General features: G+C 45.6%; 1 protein-coding gene across 2 annotated transcripts in view; it reads right to left on the bottom strand.

Annotated features, from left to right (window-relative positions):
• The window catches only part of CFDP1 (chromatin remodeling protein CFDP1), a 62,143-nt gene that overhangs the window by 29,709 nt on the left and 13,730 nt on the right, over window positions 1-18,704 (bottom strand). The window contains exons 5-6 of one of the 2 annotated variants that reach the window (XM_086847590.1): window positions 15,154-15,258; window positions 15,016-15,047 (exon numbers count right to left, since the gene is read on the bottom strand). In XM_086847590.1, the coding sequence (XP_086703716.1) occupies window positions 15,016-15,047; window positions 15,154-15,258 (137 nt within the window). The remainder of the gene's footprint in view (window positions 1-15,015; window positions 15,048-15,153; window positions 15,259-18,704) is intronic. The other variant, XM_086847591.1, reaches the window with a different exon arrangement.

Below are 18,704 nucleotides of genomic sequence, written 5' to 3'. Positions count from 1 at the left end.
ACCAGAGCTGTCAGTTCTTTCAGTGATAATAATCACCTGTCAAAAATGCAGATCAGACTAGAGAAGAAATAAGGGTTAAAAGGAAAAGCTTCAATAAGTACCTTGAACTGGAATCAAGGCAATCATGGGACTGAATTCAGCTGCTTTGGTAAGTATCTTAATTCAACATATTCCTCCCCTAGTGCAGGGGCCTTAGGGTGACTCCACAGTAGTTTTGTGCCTGTGGCTTTAAATTTGCTAATAAATAGTCTATGCACTCATGCACACGATGGATGTGGGGGAGGGAGAAAAGAGAAAGATTTTAGATTACAACAAAACCAGTATTTGTCACTTGCTTTAGTTGGTGTGAGAGACAGATTCCACGCTCTTGGACTGAGGAAGAATATTTTCTGTTCCACTCCTAATGTGCTTGGCTGCCTTGTGCCAAAACCTGTTTTAAATCCATTAATGAAACTAGGCTAAGTCTACGTAACATCTTAATACACCAATGAAAAAAGGGCACTTGGGCATATTTCTGGGAGCAACAGACATCCAAAATTCCCACCACTGTCACATGAAGCACTGCTCTCTGGCCAGCTCCCTCCTCAAAATCTACTTTCTCCCTGGAACATCATTGCAAGTTGTCGCTGATTGCTTTATGAAGAACACAGGAATTTCATGAGATTCACTTTCCTCTTTGTAGTGGCACCTCAGTACCAGCCCCTCCAGCACTGCTGCTGTGTCTGCATCTAGACTCATACTCACTGGTGAGATCACACTCAGACACATGGATCAGGTTTTGACGCCCATCTGCTCTGAGGTTATGAGTGGATCTAGCTCCAGCTAGTAAGGATAATGGGAATGACATGGAAGCCTTTTTTTTTCTGTACTGCCCTGTGCCTGCTCTAAAGGGACCTGCCCAGCACCACAACCATGCCCCTTGTCCTCAAGAGAGAATGTGCTGAAAGCCTTCAAGGACAGGGGACACTGTTGGTAGAGACAGGGGCACCTGGGATGGCACCTTTCTCCAGAGATCTGGAGAAGAGATGCAAAGCTTCTTAGAGCAAAATGAGAATTATTCCAGCATATGAAAATAAAGTCCTTTTACTCAAACTGTTAAGGCACTAGTAGACTACTTTTTAAAAAAAACAAAGTTGAAGGACACAGCAACAGTTAATAAAATGGGCAGCAGTATTTTTTGGCAGAAGGAATTTAAGGCTAACCTCCTGTTCCATGAACAGTGGCAGCCTAAATGGGAAGGATCGCTGAGTCAGCTTTTGCTTTGGACTTCACAATGTGCTCTATGTTTTCCAGCAGGCTCTAATCTACTAGGCAAAGCTGAAGTGGGGGGGAGAGGGCAAACATAAGAGCTTTGAAGAAATGTGGAAAGAAATATATGGAATTCAAGTCTCTGTTAATTAAAAAGCTGAAAAAAATGTATCATGGTGTGTCTGAATGAGCTCTGACTGCAAAGACCACAGGCACCAGCAGCTGCATGTATGTAACTCCATAGATGCTGTGCTAGCACATGACCTATTTATTCTTGCAACTCTACACAACAGCAGATGATAATCCTAATATCCTAATATTAACTTATCCTAATAGTAACCTTAACACATATACCCAGACAGAACAGCTTTCAAAACAGGAGATTGCTCACTGCAAGTGAGCCGTTGTCCAAAGGGCCTGGTTTATCCAGGATCTTGCCTCAACCACTACTCTAGAGCACACACCTAAGAGAAGAAAGTATAAAATGGTCCTTCCTTGGTATATGTTTCCAGCATTGAAAAAACAAGCTCATTTTGGAAAGATAAGATTCTTTAATGAGAAGAATGAAATTCCTTCACAATTTAAATCTGTCTACATCTTCCACAACACTGGCTCCAACACTCAGCTGTAGCAGGGCTGTTTTAGCATGCAATGCTGGCAGCCAGGCTAGTTTCAGCTAAGTGCACCGAAATAGCTCAGCAAAAAGATCCAACGACCATGGATGTGAGAGGAATAGTGGGAACACAACAGCCAGTGGCCAGATCATCTGGCTGACGCTGCAGGAGCCTAAGCCTGAAAGAAGTGTCATGCAAAGGACCACGCTGTTAACAGTATCTTTTGCAAGTAGCCATGAAAAGCTTTTATATTTAAATAAAGGACTTGGCAGAGAAAAATCACTTCCTCTCATTTACTCTCTCTGCATTGAGTGAAACTTCAGTTGAATTAAGAGACTGGGTTGCTATTCCACTCCCTGTCTCCTGCAGCCTCTCAGCAGTGTTTTCTTTGCACATGAAGATAGTTATCCTAAATGTTTATAAATTTGCTTCTCCTTTACCAACTAACCATGCTGAGGTGCTCAAATTCTACAGGGCAGTGTACACTACTATCATACACACTAACTCAAAACAATGTGCTCCCAGGATGCTCCCAATACATCAGGTGCTGAGATACCTCTGGCACAGTACAAAAGGCGAGTTCCCTCCTGCACAGCTTTATCTTGTCCAGGAGTCCCAGTTGTGCTTGGATGTTCCCTGCTACTCTCATCAACAGTTACCCCTTTATTTTGAAGGTTTCTTGTAGAAAGAACTACATTCTATATTGGAACAGCCTGCAAAAGTTAAATAAGGACCCACCACTAGTTATGTCATAGATGACACTTATTACAACCAGTTAATGTAAAAGCCAGAAAATATCCTACAGCCAGCTCCCCACCTTTACAGCATCAGGGGAGGAAGGGGGGCTGCAATACTCAAAGTGTAAGACCTCTGCTCACTGCTGTGCTGCCAGCCCAGGCGCCTCAACAAGCACTGCCCAGCAAATCCCACCTGGAGAGAGCTGATTAGACTAGGTACAGGAAGGCACAAAGCCAGCTCAGATCTGAAAGCAACACAGCTCATCCTGCACAAAGCTATGCTTTGCTAGCAAGCCCTCTGAGAACTGGCAAGTACACTCTGTGTGAAGCCAGTTCAGGAGTCTGCAGGTTTCTTACAATTTATTCACAAGCTATGATGGGGAACAGGCAACTGCACAGGCAGGAACCTCAGCATGTCTGACTATGTATTAGCTCCACACATGGCTCAAAGTCCTAAAGGGGGTGGAGAGATGAGAACACTTAAAGTTACTTTAAAAAGTTTCTCAGCCCTCAGCATGCCTTCTGGATGACTGTTGAACTTGATTAGCTGATGAAGAACCACACAGCAGACATACTTGATACTCTCTGAACTGAGGCTCTAGAGATGATGATGACCTACCACATCCAGCTCCCCAAGCCTTGAGCATTTCCAAGGAACAGGGTCTTCACCTCTTCCTCCACAGCAATCAATCCATAGGCGCCTATGGATTGCCGCCATAGGTTTCTGGGCAGCTGCTCTCTTTTTAGTTACATCACAAATCAAAGTAAATAAAAAACCTGTCAGGGGCCTCTTCCAAAGACTCAGCCTGAATCTCTTCCACTTTCAGCCCCACAGCCTGTGGACCCAAGAGGAACCCATTCGTTATTTCTCCATCTGAAGCATGTTACCACTTTGCAAAGCTCTTCCTTTTATTTTGCACACCACTGAATTCCCCACGGCATTCAGCATAATCTCTGAGCCAATGCGTCAAGGCTCCCAGATTGTCAGAGCCACAGCCCTGTTATATTGGTATCAATATTTAAAACCAAGAGGCCTCTTCCTCCAACACAATCTGCATTTCCAGGTTTATCACAAAGGGTAAAAAATTCATGTGTGTACATTTGGCTCAAGGTGCACATATGAAAGCAGACTCACTCATGCATCAGCCAGACAGCTGACATCCATCCTGACATTTATCTCCATGGATGAGGAAAGATGAATCACTCACAGCTATAGAGCTGGAGAGTTTGCCCTTGGTCAAGCCAATAAATGACATAAATCAGCCACTGTGTATCCTCAGAGACAGGCACCTCAAGAGAGCTGAAGAGCAAGAGGGGCAGCAGCAATCTCTTCCACATGAAACAGGCATAAACACAACCACATCCTAGTGAATACCTAAATAAGATCCACAAAATCAGAGCTCAAGAAATTGGCTGTATTCTGGGAAGTTCTGGCATATTTGTAGCTGTTTCAAATTATTTGTTAAACAATTAGCTGCTGCTGTTAATTAAGATCAAAGAAATGGAGGATTCTTTATTTATTTGTGTTGAAGAACTTGAAATTAGATACAATTCTTTACCAGAGAGGCTGGACAAAGGCCACTGGTTTGGCACAGGGGTGGCTGGGGAGAAGTGTGCCATGCAGGAGCTGAGGCAGATGAACTCCTGAGCATTTATGGCCTTCAGCTCTATAAGCCAGGCAGAGGCTGTAGCTGACAGTAGTTGACTGAGGAGCCAGTTTGCAGGTCTGCCATGTTGGGCAGTTCAAAAGGGTTTAGGAGTTGTGTCTTTTTTTTTGTTTTTGTTTTATTGAAAACCTTTTTTCATGCACAATCAGACTTCTCACCTAAAAGCAGCAGTATTTAGCCCAGCAGTCACAAAGGCTAAATGGAAAGCAAGTGCTACAAGAAAGGCAATCCAGAAGCTCAGGGCCAACTTCAGATCTGGGAAATTGGATCTACCAGGCTTCCCAGGTAACCTCAGGCACGCCAGCCTGTGTGTGCCTTCACTTTTCTGTTTAATAGACAGGATGAATGAAGACAATAACCACAGCACAGCGATCAGGATCAGGCAAAGGGCATTTCCAGGGGGTACATTAACAGGACAGTTGGCCCCAAACATTTTCATCCATTCCAGCAGGAGTTTTGGTACCTTCAAGCACACATCACAAACCCACCAGTTCTGGCTTAAATTACCTAGAAAACGGTGCTGAAGCCTAGAGTCTCTCCTGCAAAGCACAGCTCCTGACAAAGAAAGGACACTGAGGGTTTGCATTTTTTCATTGTTACTCAAAAGAAATAGCAGCAGCAAGAGGCCAGGGTGGGCTCATAAAGGCACTGTGTTCCAACACAGCTGTACATGCTGCCCAAAACTGCTTCAGGCTGAGATGTTTGTGCTGGTTTAGTCTGGATGGCACTCAAAGCCTTCCTTTTATTTCAAGAACAGATCTGGCTCCAAATAATCTAGTGTGACACCTGCCACTGAGTCACATACCTGTTAAAGACTACTTCAGTAGCTAAGGACAAATCAGTGTAAATACCTGCTGACCTGGCTCAACATGAGCAGGCCAGGTTGTGGAGCAGGAAGGGATCAAAGCTGATGAGAGGATCCCTGTGCCATGCAGGGACAGGAAAGCACTTCTTGTATCGGCAGTGTTACCTACTTCCCCTCCAGCCTGCCTAGTGCTAAAGGAAGGAGGCAGCAGGAAACTTTTTTCCATGAGAGATTTGTTTGTAACAAAGGAAGTAGAAGATAGACAGCTCTGTAGTGTCCCAGCAGCTATGACCAACAATCTCTCACTAATATTCACCAATAAACTTTTACTTCCAAAGGCTTCAAGAAAAGTAAGGATGAAAAACCTTCCCCCATTTTTTTGAGTGCAGGTATTCTATTGCCATAAAAAATCCAAACCCTGCCCTGCAATCACAACACTGACATGGGGAAAGCTGCTAAGCACCGTGACTGTCCCACAGGACCTGTAAAGCTGCTGCTATACTACTCCTTCAAAAGATTCTTAAGGGTCCTTGTTAAACTCAACGGCCATGAAACCATAAAATGAGGATGGAGACAGCTATCCTGTACAGTCTTCCAAGACAGCCCAAAGCACATGATCTGCTTTGTGCTGATCTGTTTGTAGAGGCCATGTAACTCTCGAGAAGTGTTTTTGTTTCCAAAACAAATGCTACACACTCTTCTTTGACTTGGGAAAATAGGAAAAAATCCCTCCCAATGCAAATAGCCAAATAGTGCTGGCGAGGCTCACAAACGCACGCGTGTGAGTGGGAAAGGAAATGGAGAGCCTTTCCAGCTTTCCAAAGGGTTATTGCAAACAGCAGGGAGGGAGAAGGGATTTCACACATTAGGAAAAACACCATAATGGTGCTTGTCCTTAAAGCAGACGCTACACAAAAGGCCCTGGGCTGCACTGTCTGTTTAGCACTTCTCCAATACCAAACGTTATGCAGAACCCCTTGTTGCACGGTGCACATCACAGCACCATGCTGGCTGCAGGTCAGTGTGCAGAGTGCTGTACAAACCACTGCTGAACCACCTTCATATTTTTCTGGTCTAAACAACTTTGCTGGCATCATCCAGAACCTACAGCAAAGCCAAGGACATCCCCGCATTCCAGTCTCCAGAGAGTTAGAGATATCGCATATACCAGCTGCTTCCTCAGCCGCCCTGCAATGGGAAATCTGCAGGTCACAGATGAAGAGGCAGACATGCTGCATCCCAGTCACAGTGTAAGGAAACAGCACGACCATGCTGAAAAATGACTCGTTCACTGTTCTCCCAAGAAAGTTAAAAAAATCTCATCTTTCATACGCTTACGCCTCTGCTGGGTTTTCACAGAGCTTCCCTGTGCAAGCCATACTGGCAGGGACACAGCTTCAGAGGAGTCAGGAAGGTTATCCTGCCTCTAGCAGAGGGGAGGGGGTGGGGGGAGATGAAGCCGAAGAGGCTGAATTCCCACAGGCTTTGCATTATGAAAGCCATGAGCAGCAATCAGCCAGCCTTCACAAGTTCTCTTTAACCCCCTCCTTGCTGCTGAACAAGCATCTGAACCAACCTCTGAACAGCAAACACATACTAGTGACACACAGCATACCCATACCCAACCTCAGGGCAAAACAGGCAGTGTCTAAGAAACCAGCCATTTATTTTCCTTCAGTATTTTCCAAGAGATGCAAGTTTCCTCTGTACTTGCATTCATGGGTGCTGCAACCAGACCTGCTGCTCTCAAGCCTGCAGCTTAAATGGAGAAAAAAAAAAAAAAAGTTTTACAATCCAGCCCTGCACATGCCCAGGACTTGTTACTTCAAGAAATGCCATCATTGTTTTCCAGCCAGGCAGTCAGGCGATGAACAGGCATCACTATTGTCCACTGGCTGCCTGGGGGCTTTTAGTAACAGCACTGAAGTATGAGCTCTTGAAAGGGTATCAAAGCTTTTGCACAAGGTCAGATCACACTCATATATATCCTCTATTATTTGCTGATAACCACAGAATCCTAGAATGGTTTGGGTTGGAAAGGATCTCAAAAAGGATCATCTCATTCCAACCTTCTGTCTTGAGCAGGGACACCTTCCACTGGACCAGGTTTGCTCCAAGGCCCATCCAACCTGGCCTTGAACACTCCCAGGGATGGAGCAACCTCAGCTCCTCTGGGCAGCCTGTGCCAGGGAAGAATCAACAGTAGATGTTATGAGAAGAGATGGCACAAAATACACCTTCCCCTGAGACTCCCAGAAAAGAGTGGTTTCCAACAGAAATGTCAAATAAATCTGTTCCTTCCACTCCCTGCCTCAGCAGGTACCATGAGCATGTCATACATGTCCTTGCACACCCGGAGGGACATCTGCTGCCAACACAACACTGGTTATCTGCTTCTGCAGAGGGTCCCTCTGTACAGAAACTGCCTCGAGGACCACGCACACTCTGAAAAGCGCAACTGCAAGGGCTCAGGGGCAAAAACGACTGGCTGTAACCCAACACATTAGTAAGGCTTTGAAACTCCTTGGATAGGGAAACAAAGTACTCCATGGCTTGGCAGACTGGATTAGAGCACCCTGGAGAGCCTGAGACAGACTGGAGCTTGTTTAAGGTGCCCTTTCTGCTCAGACCTCAAGTTCACTTGAGGCTCAGTTTTTCCACAGGAATAAGAGCAGTGGAAAAAATGGGGGGTTCTGCCCCCCTCCCAGGACAGCAACAGCTGAAGTGAATCCCAGCTATCCTAACCATCCTCATGGCAGAGGAAATCCCCATGGACCAGGCAGACACTTGCTCAGACACTCCTGGTCTTTTTCTAGAATCAAACAAAAGAGCAGTGGCAGAGATGGGTGCCAGCTGAAGAGGCTGCAGTTCTAAAGAGAGCCCAAGAACCCTCCAAGAGTTCAGTCACAGCAACCCCTCCTTTCAGGCAGGAAGGGAGGAAGTTGGCATTATTTGGTAACCAATCCTAATTACTTGACTTCACATCTTGATATCAATCCAGCCAGCCTGAGCATGCCCATTTTCTAAACACAGTCCTGCACAAGGCTGACAACATAGCACGCAGGTCAAAGTTTTGGCTAACAAATGTGCTGGAAAATACCGGTGTGCTGATTTTCCATGAATGAGGCCACTAGTATGAGATTTTCCATGAATGAAGCCACTAGTATGTGAAAAGCCTAGGGCAATAGGACTGCCTGAGAGCAGGGAACATCACTCTACTCTGTCTGCTACTCCAGCCTTACTTACTTGGTTCATATTTTATGAAGAATGATTCAGCTGAACTTGCTCCTTGACATGAGAAAAAGGGAGGAACACAAGTGTGGGAAAGCAAGAGGATGTAACATAAGCATCTGGTATGGGGGAGACACTCAAGGGACATGGTACAGCTCAGTTAATATGCAAGGAAGCACTATGAAAGCAAAATAAAACAGGAATGGAAACAAATCTTCTTGGTAGACACATGCCCAAGGCATGGCACAGCTGTGAACAGGAGCTCTTAGCAGCCACCTTTAATCCCAGGATTTATCCATAAAGCAAGGCTGCCCTTTTCTCACCTCTCACTCCAGCCAGAGCAAGTCCAACATGGGAAGATACAGGAGTTTCTCTTTACAACTTTGCAAGGGGTCTGGAATAAAAATACAGCTGGCTTCATTCCCCATTAGCAGTTAATTTCCTCAATCATTTTCACAGAGGGAGAAAGAGAAATGCTCATGATTCAAGAGATGAAAGCATATGAAAATAAGCCTCATAAAACCTGTATTGCCCTAAGGGAAAACTGCCCCACAACTTTCATTGGGGAATTATCAAAGGCCCCAGACTAGTGGGGGGTTGTTTTTATTTTATAAGACAGATGCTTTAGAGAAGTAAGTCCTCAAATAGCTGAGATTCCATTCTGCTGAACCTCCAATGAGACTAGAAAAAGAAACAGCTGATCCCATTTAGTCCAGCCCAGGGATCCAGCTTAGCCACATTCAGACAGAGGACTGGAGTAAGACACAGAGCTGTACAGGCATTGCTAAACTTCTTTCCAATAAGATGCCATTGCCCCAGAGAAAGGCAATTGCACGCGTGGTAGCATGGCCACAGGAAAGCACAGCACAGAGTGAAAGAATCTCATTCATTTCTGTTGCAAAACAGAGGCTGGGGTAGAAGGCATTGACTCATTTGGCCTGAGAACAAGAAAGAACTGCTCCTGAGAGACTAGTTTAAAACAAGGATGTTTAGTGCACGTTTTGCTTTGAGTCTGGGAGAGTGAGTATGAAACTTCCCACACTCAGGGTTCTGTTTCTTATCAAAAGAAGTTTAACATAAGCTCAAGAGAAAGAACTGTTTAGAAAAGGGGCAAAGTCCCAAAATGTCAGAGCTCTCCCACTCATAGCTAAGCCTCAGAGGTGACTGCAGCCCTGGATAAGTGTGTCTGCAGGAAGCAGTCAGGCCCCAGCACAGGATCCAATGGTAGTGTGGCCACAGCTCACAGCTCAGCCAGCCAGACTCACTTGGCTCCTCGGCTGGGCTGTGAAACCCCTGCGGGTGCCCTCACTGCTGCCAACCTGCACTGGCTGAGATGGGCACCCCTCAGTGCTGCGGGTTCTCATTTCATGTGACACTGACTTCAAGAGGGGAGACAGATGCTCAGAGGATGAGGTGTCTCACATGATTTACAAGTGTGCAGCAATCAGCATCTTATTTACTATGGCTGATGAAAACACTTCAACACTGAACAGATAATTTTTCCCAATGACAAACTTTCCCTTCCTGACACATAGAAACACCTTTCCACATTCATCCCTATAGAGTAATTTCAGTTCCACTAGCAAATAACACCAAGATATTCCAAAAACTTGCCTAACCTTGTTACCACATTGACTCAAGGAATGTAAAACAATAGACAGACAGTATCAATGAATAATTAAAATGAAGTTAATAACAACAAGGCATCTAAGACTCAAAAAGAAATTATTTACTTGGGACAGCTATTGCCACATTTAATCTTTCACAACAAAAGCATATGAATAGGAAATAAGTAAAACTAGCTCTGGGGCACAAAGTATTGCCTCTAGCTGGTTCATCATGTTCACAGGAAAGTATGTCATGTGCTTCTTCTACACCCAGACGTTTGGCTGTGGTGCAAGGGGCTGGATCTCTCCGTCTGGGAGAACAGCACTCTCTGGAGCACATTAAGGGAAGAGCAGGAGAAAGATGGGAAGCTTTGAATTCACTAGGAAGGGTAGAACTATTCAAGTGCTTAAGCGATTACTGAAAAAGCCTCACCTCCAGCTCCCACAAAGAGCTTGATTACTTGCTTTACTGGCATTCTTACTCATCCTATACAAGAAAAATGTCCAAGAGTTTTAGTTAAATAATTGTTTGCAGTTGATGCTGAGCTGAAGACTGTAAATTCCTGCTTTCTGAGGAATAAAAGCCCATGGGATTGCTAAGAAATGAAATTGCTTCCTAAAGGCATGCAAGTACTGCAGCACTTGCTCTGGATCATCTGAAGATTTCAAAAACTGAGAGCCTGTGACTGTTTCAGTCAGTGTCCACATATGATCTCAAGTAACTACTTTTGGTCATAATAGCAAAGGGATCCAGCCAACTCATGCAGAAAGAGCACCTTTTGCAAGAAAAAGCTTTGGATGCAAAGTAGCTCCTAGGAGGGGCAAGGCTGGAGAGGAAAGTCAGCTTAGAAAGTACAGTAACATGTCAGGATGCTGCAAACAGGCACCAGAGTCTCCCACCATCCCTATCTACCCACAAAGATTGCCACCTTGGCTCCTCCTGCACCCTGAAGGTGCGAGAGAAGCCATGGACATGTCTTCCTGCTGGAGTCCTTCTACTCAATATTAGCATCCAGCAGAGTAAATGATTTCTAAAAGAAAAGGCCTGAAGCTTTTCATACCATTTAAGTCAGCCCATGTGAACTGCTCTGCAGTAGACTCTGGGAGGAAGGCATCCATCATGAACAGGCTAGAGTTTATCTAACTTTTTTTGTTCAGGGCAAGTATATTTTCTCAGGTCAGAGCTTTCCTGCAGTGCCTCTTCCTGCTGGTCCTTGTATTGAGGTCCAAACCCTTGCAGTCTCAACGCAGCCCAGGGGTCGGCAAGCACAGCACCTCCTGAACTCTGTGGGAACGGTGCCTGCTTGCTTCAAAGGCAAATTGTACCTGGTGTTTATACCAGCCTACAAGGCATGAAAAGGCCTAAGAGGTCAAACATCCACCACTGTAATTTCAGGCAGGATCAAACAGAAAAGCAACAGCTGGGCTGAGTGAGCAAGTCCACGTTTAATTACAAATGGTTTCAGTAATAAGCAAAAGCAAGAACAAAGCCAGTGAAAAGCCTTTCTTTCTTCCTGGCTCCTGTTCAGGCTGTGTAGAAACAGCTGCCTAGAAGAGAATCTCAAATAAGACCCACCAACTACATTTTTTTCCATTTTCAGGACTGCTGTAACAGCACTGTTCCCTGTGCAGTGCCACCGTGCTTTGACAAGCGCCAAGGACCGACGGACAGATCGCAGCTGCTCCCACCGCAGGGCTGGGTCCGTGCAGGGCTTTCCCAGCCTGGAGCTCAAACCCCTGTCGAGTCTCACAAGTACATGCACAGAGTCATTTTGCAGTAAGCTGCTTGGAGGATTTAATTTGCTTTAACATCCTCTGAATACGAAATACTGCTTGTAAAATGGGATTATTAGTGCAAAGACGATGGACCCTGCTCACAGGTCGTGCCTGACCTGGGGAGAGGGCAAAAAACATCTCTTGGGGTACCAGGAATGCCCACTGATCCCTCCATCAGGTCATGCATTTAATTTACAGCCAGGATCTGCTCTTGCTTTCCCCAAAAGATTCTGGAGCACTGGTTAAGGATAGGAAATGAGCCCTAAAACACACAGACAAGAATGCTTAGCTGGGTGGGTGGAGGGCTTTTTTTAGCTGCTGGGAGCCTTCCACCCATTTATTGGGGCAGCAAGTGAGAAGGGATCAGCGGGTGCCCTCACCACATCTGATACCTCTGATGGCATCAGCAAGAGCCTAACAGAACCCAAGAGCACAACAAAAACAACTGGAACAGAGTATCATAACCCCCAACCTCTCCAACAAACCTATACCCGCTGCTGACAGAACACTGCCTAGTTGTGTGTCACAGGGGGACACGATGGGAATAATGCGAAGGTTGGGAAACCGTCACATCCCTGGGAACCAAGGGCTTCTGACCTTTCTAGCAAAGCCTGCTGAGACAACTGGGTGGGTTGTTTTGTACTCCTGGCTTTAATTACAGCCAAGTGTTTAAGTTATTCTCCTCCAACCACCCCCATGTCCCTCACAAACACAAATCTAGCTTTTTATAGCACATCCGGTATGGATGTTAAACGCATTCAGGAAATGCACTTTCAGCCCCAAACATCCCCTCCCCTGGACCAGTTAGTTTGCAAGGGTTTGTAACATGGAGACATGGAGCCGGATGTTTGCTTTTGTGACCGCTGATTTTCTGGATTACTTCTGTCTGTTTAGAGAAGGGAAATTCAATAAATGCAGGGTAGGCTGGCTGAATTCAGAAATAATGCATGCTGCCTGCAAGGTGAAGAAAGAAAAGCCAGATGGAGAGGCCACTCTTAGCTGCTCAAATTCCCTGCACACAGGGCAAGGCAGTTTTTCTTTTTTTTAAATAGCTGACAAAGCTCCTGGGGGCTGACAATGGCTCACAGCACAGTGGGTGTCCATAGGCACAGCTAAGATCCCAAAATCATGTTTTTCACTGCCTTGTGGCAATAGACTGGGGCTCTCACATAATGCATAAGGGAAAAACGTACCCTCTCCCCCAAAACTTCTATCTTAAGTAGACAAAAGGTGCAAAGAACTGTCAGGCTATGCCAGGCTCTATCAGTCCCCAAGCACTACTCTGGCATGTCACCAAGGCTTTTGACTCTTTGCTCCAGAGCAGCAGGGTCTGTATAGCTTGGCTCAAGTCTAAAATATGACATTTGTAATTTGCTTAACATATGGGGCTTGCCTCTGGCTTTAAGGAATACCACAAGCCTGCTAGTAATTTTCTCACCTGAAAATACCCTGGCTGGCATCCCAGCTGGAAGCATCTTCCTAAGCCCAAAGGCAAACATGTTTGCAGTCTCAGGGATTAGTCTCGGGTACTAGTCCAAGACACCCTGGAGCACTCTCAGATCAGAGGGCCCATGCTGGCCAGACTGCCCCAGAGAATCTCCTGTTAAAGCCTCAAGAGAGCTGGGTTGTTCCACACATTGATCCAAACACCACTGCTGCTCCTCTGCTGTAGGATCCTGCACAAAGCCAGGATGCACTGCAGAAGGTTATGAAAGGGAAGGCATTTGGCTGTGCTGCATCGGGGTTTGGTGCTCTGAGGAAAGGCAAGACATACAAGCCCAGGATATTTTTCCTCCACCCTTCTCCACAGCCAGGTCACTTCATGTTCTGGGCAAGCAACTGTCAGTAGGACATTACACATCAGCAAGCTGAACAATGACCTAATTAAGCTGCTTCCAAAATAATCACACTGAAGGAAAGTTAAAGAAATCCTTGAACTCATTATTTCTTATATTGATTTTAGTCCACTTTTTTCCATATTCGATGTGAATTCTTCAGATATCTGCAACATTAACTCAAACTGAGCTGTGGCTATTACTCCTGAGCAATCCAAGCTCCAGCAAAAACAACCATACCCCCTGGTAATGACCAGGCTGCACAGGCCCACTGGCCACCCAGCTCCTCCCCTGGGCCTGTAAGACACAGGAGGAAACACGGATCTCTAGTGAACTGGAAGGTGAAGAGTCCCTGGAGCTTTCCCTGTGGGCTGCCAAACCTGCCTGCACTCAAAGCAGCAGGGCAATTGCTGGGGAAACTGGAAGGCAGGTTTGAAGACATGGGACCACCAGCAGTGTGCACAGTGTGGAGCTGCCCCTGCTTCAGCTGCCACTCGAACAAACTTCGGCTACCAAAACTGCACAAAGAATGCCAGCCCAACCCAAGGCAAGTTTTCCAGCACAAAACCCTGTACACAACACTTAGGTTACAATTAATGAGTCCTGCAGGGACGAACCCTTGTGCAGTGTGAACAGGAACATGAAGGCTATGCTCATCTATGCCTTCATTCAGCTCAGAGAACAGCAGCTGTCAAGGGTCATGCACACACACACACACTATGCTTTCACTATCCTCAGCTTAGTACAAGCTATGCAACACTTAGCTGGAAAAATGAGTGACAATCCAGCTGCAACAACTGAATAACAGAATCTCAGGAAAAGGCAGCCTTAACTCACACTGGAGAATTGCTCTAAGCAGTTGGGAAGGACAATGTATTTATTTGACGGGTATTGTTTTTGTGTGATCAAATCATATGCAGCTTATGTCTTTCAAATATAAATGCAAACAACTGACTTAAATACAAATCATCACTGGAACACAGAATCATCTCCTCTATTCCTGAGAAGCTGGTGATCTCCCAAGCTCATCAAGAACCAGAGTGGCATGTCAAGACACACAGGGGACCCGACCTCCTTGTATCTTTGACAAGCATTATGATGATCTCAGAATTAGGTGTTAGAGCTTGAACAGAAAACTGACAAATCCACATCAGAATTATATTAGAAAACATTAAAGAGGCAAAAACATCTCTTATTTAAATGCCCACCCAAAGTCTCTAAGAAGCCACAGCTCAGCCTGACATGGCTTTATATAGCCCTGAGAAGCACCTGTCAAAGGAACTGCAGGAAATCTCAGGCATGTTCCTTGGCTACCTGCAGTTTCATCAGGCTGCTTGAGACAAATAGTCAAACCACTATTTCCTTGCTAGAATGAATTATTTATGAGGATTAAAAAATCTGAGCCTGAACCTATGAAGTGAGTCACTGGAACTCACAGGTTGCTTCCCCCACTTCCCTCCAGCCCAAATCATCAATACAGCCCAAATTATCATACCTTCCAGGCCTAGTCTTGCTCCCACTGAAATCCTGCAGAAAACAAACACCCATTAAATACTGCAGGGCCTGCACTATTGGCTCGAGTGCCATCTTTCTCACTAAAGCCCATACCCGGGCAGGGAAATCACATACTCACCCTGAGACTGTCGGCAAGGAAGCTGGAGCTGCTGACTGCAGTTTCTCTTGCTGCTTCAGAAAAGATTTAGCTTCTTTTGAGTTTGCATCCACTTCTTTAGTCACCCTGTTGGAGGAAAAGAGAAAAACCAGAGGGTAAGGAAGAGCTGTACTTAACAGTAAAATCAAAGATCCTTCAAGGAAATACAGAAAACAGGTACAAGAGTCTCCATATCCCCTGCACAGAGATCACCTTCACTGGCTGCAAGTTGAAGAACACACAACTTGTTAAGATTTCATTCCAGTGACAAACCCTCTACATTCATGGCAGAAAAAAGACAGAGTAGCTAATTAGAGCTGGGGGAGGAGGGGATTTTTTTCCTTCCAACAAACTGGAATGCTTATTCATTCAAACAGGCCAGTCTCACTAGCAGCTACTAAATGCTCTCCTCAGGTCACTGGGGGCAATTCCAGGCTCTTAATTGGGCTCTTGATTTTCTCATTTGTTGGTCAGTGAGGCAGCTCTTCTGCCACCCACGTCTCACAGCCCACGGCACACGGGCTTGGCAACATCTGCAACCCAAACCAGAGCATGGAAACTGGCTCTAGGAATGGGCAATGGGAGAGCAAGCTCTGACAAGGCAGAATGTAAAAATTTACTCTAATTTTCTAGTTAATTTTTGTTTGAGGCCCCAAGGGTGCAAAATATTGAACTTCAAAAAATTATAAATCAATATGGCATCTACAGCAGGGAATGAATTATAAACATGAGAAAGAATCTCTAGAAAACCACTCAATAATTAATTGTTAGAAAACCCCAGCTACTTTAGCCCCTTCATTTACCATGACCTGCCTCCAGCAACACGCTTTTCACGCTCTCAGTAGCTCTTAATGAGGTTGCCCTGATTTGCCAAGCTAACAATTTTGTTCCCATGGAGCACAAATCTGTGAGCCTCTCCAGGGCCCTGCAGCTCTATGGGCACAGAGGCAGCCTGACCCACAGCTCAGCCAGCACAGGAGAAACAATCCTCCATCTCACCCTCCTGCAGCTTGGGCCTCTGGCTGCATCTGCTCCAGGAGGGATGTGCAGGCTCATCCCTGGTCTAGACCATATGCTGGTGGGAGCTGAAGGCCTGGCTGGCCATGGGATCACCCCTGGCTACAAGTCAGACTAAGCACTGCTTGCTTCCTACCCACCAACCTGACCCCACACCTTCACGAAAGAACTGGCTAATAGTCATGGAGAAACCCCAGGAGCTTCAGCCCCAGACAGGTTTCTGCTGGGCTGGCATCAAGGAAAGCGACACGGAGTTATCTGTTAACCCTGGAGGCACCAATGTCCTGAAATCTCACTTGCACACAACTTGTGCATCCATGTCTCCATCCTGACAGTGAATCAGCATCTGAAACTTCCTTCCTCCTTCTCCACAGACTGCAAATACAGTGAAAAAGGCACAAGAATAAATGCCTGTGCTGTACAAGTGCTCAGCCTTGTTCTGCCAGTGCAGGAGGAGATTAACCCCATTTCCCTCTGCATTGTCACATTCCTTTCAAACCATGGCAGTCATGCAGATAGAGACAAATCCCACACTATGAATATTTAGAAGTGTTTGCTGATCAGATTGGTGAGGGAAGGGGTAAGAAAAGGAGAAAAACGGTTCAGGAAGAAAAAAAAACCTTGCTACAGCATCACCACAATTTAGAACACCCTAAACACACCATCTAGTCTCAGCCCTTGGCAACAGTGGTAGCAGTCATACACCAAAGGTTACCCTACATCCATGGATTTCATTTGACAGGATAAACTTGGTGTCTTCATGCAGCAAGAAGACAGAATTCTCCCCAACCATAAGACTGAGTTCAGATCAATACAATCACACAGTCTATTTATTTTTAAAGGCAGCATCAATAGCCAGCTCTGACCCCTGCCAAGCTGAGAAGCAGCATCCTCTCTTGTTGCAGTGCTGACTCCTGGCAGGGTCCCTCTCCTCTTGTCACCCTCTGCACTGCCATGCCATCAGGGTGCACCCCTGGCATGTAGGGAGCACGTGAACCACAGAGAGAAACATCAGGCAACCTGGAGTGTACAGGAATCCAAGAGGTGTAGCATAGTAACCACGTGCCCTGGGGAAAAAACCAAACTCTAGACCAGTCTCAGTACAGCCACGGAACCTGCTCTTGGGTTATATGCCAGCTGTTGAACCCTACATGTCTGGGCCTTGAAGAGTGTAGGAACAAGAGGAGGCAGGGGTTGGTAAAGGAGGCAGAGGTCACTGAAAGCATGCCTTCCCCCTGGCTCTGCTAAGAGCCCAGCTCAGCTCCCACAAACCTACATTAAGGGATCTGGCAATTAAGCAGCTTACAGGATCTAGACACGCACAACAGCAAGCAAGTCTTCAAAGCCAGTGTCAGAGCTGAGATCTCAGCACTGGACCCTTGGCTTTAACCTCCTGTGTATCTTCAGCCTTCTACTGCCTGGAGACAGAACTAACTGATGTCTGCCCTACCAGCAGAGGAAAAGAAAGGCACAAGGCTAAAATGAAAACCAGCTCTAGGGATTTCCACTCCAACTAACTGAGCACACTCTTGGCTGGACCAGAACTACAAGCCACAGCTCTCAGAACAAGATGATGCTCAATCCCAGAAAGGGTGAGAAAGCAAAAAGCACACAATGCAAAGGCCTTCAATAACAGACACTTCAGCTATCCAGGGATACAGGTCAGGTTGCTACCAAGGGTTTACTTATGCTTCAATTCTCACACCCTCCTCCACCTCAGTGTACCAGTAACAATGGCTGGGCACAAAATACAACACTTAGTTCCATTTTCTTTGCTCCCTTTGGCCTGCCAGCAGCTGTTCTAACATATTTTTGGAGTTTTCACTGCAGAAATTCAGCTGCAAAGCTGCATGCAACCTGTTCCACCAGGACTGCCCAGCTGGGGACAGAGGAATGCGACAGAAATGTAATTAAAAGTGACCTTTCAAGGCAATTCCATCACAAGACCCACTTACAGCCTCATAAACTGAAACAAAAGCTGCTCTGAGGCAGGCTGCTGCTGGGCTGATGCCAGCAGCAACTCCTGCACCACTCTAACAGGAATGACGGAAGAGTATTAAAGAGCTTTACAAGGTATTAATTCAGGTTATGCACATTTCAACCTTTCCCAGATCCCAGGCCAGGAAGGAAAAAGAAATCCTCCGGTCTGCATTATTATGGGAGACAATAACTCTCTCCATGTAGAAACCAAAACAAATCTTGTTCTTCATGGGGAGAAATGAGAGTCATTAATCTAGCTGGAAGAAATCACAGTCATTACTAAGGAAAATTACAAGACCTTTCACTTTTAAATACTTGATAAATAACAATTTGCCTGACTGTTTACTGGGATGCTATTCACACATTGTAATCCAGGAATAAACATGAAAATAAGTATATTGTCAGCAATAAAACAAGTAGCTAGTGTCTTGCCCACTTACAGCCCCTGTAATTCACACACAAAACCACTCAATCTCATCACTTTGCCACAGAGATTTCATTACACTGCTATGCTATTAAATTGCATAATAAGACTT

This window comes from Cyanistes caeruleus, chromosome 12, assembly GCF_971803275.1.
Source record: "Cyanistes caeruleus chromosome 12, bCyaCae1.hap1.1, whole genome shotgun sequence".
Classification (NCBI taxonomy): domain Eukaryota; kingdom Metazoa; phylum Chordata; class Aves; order Passeriformes; family Paridae; genus Cyanistes; species Cyanistes caeruleus.
This window is presented reverse-complemented; position numbering and strand designations above follow the sequence as displayed.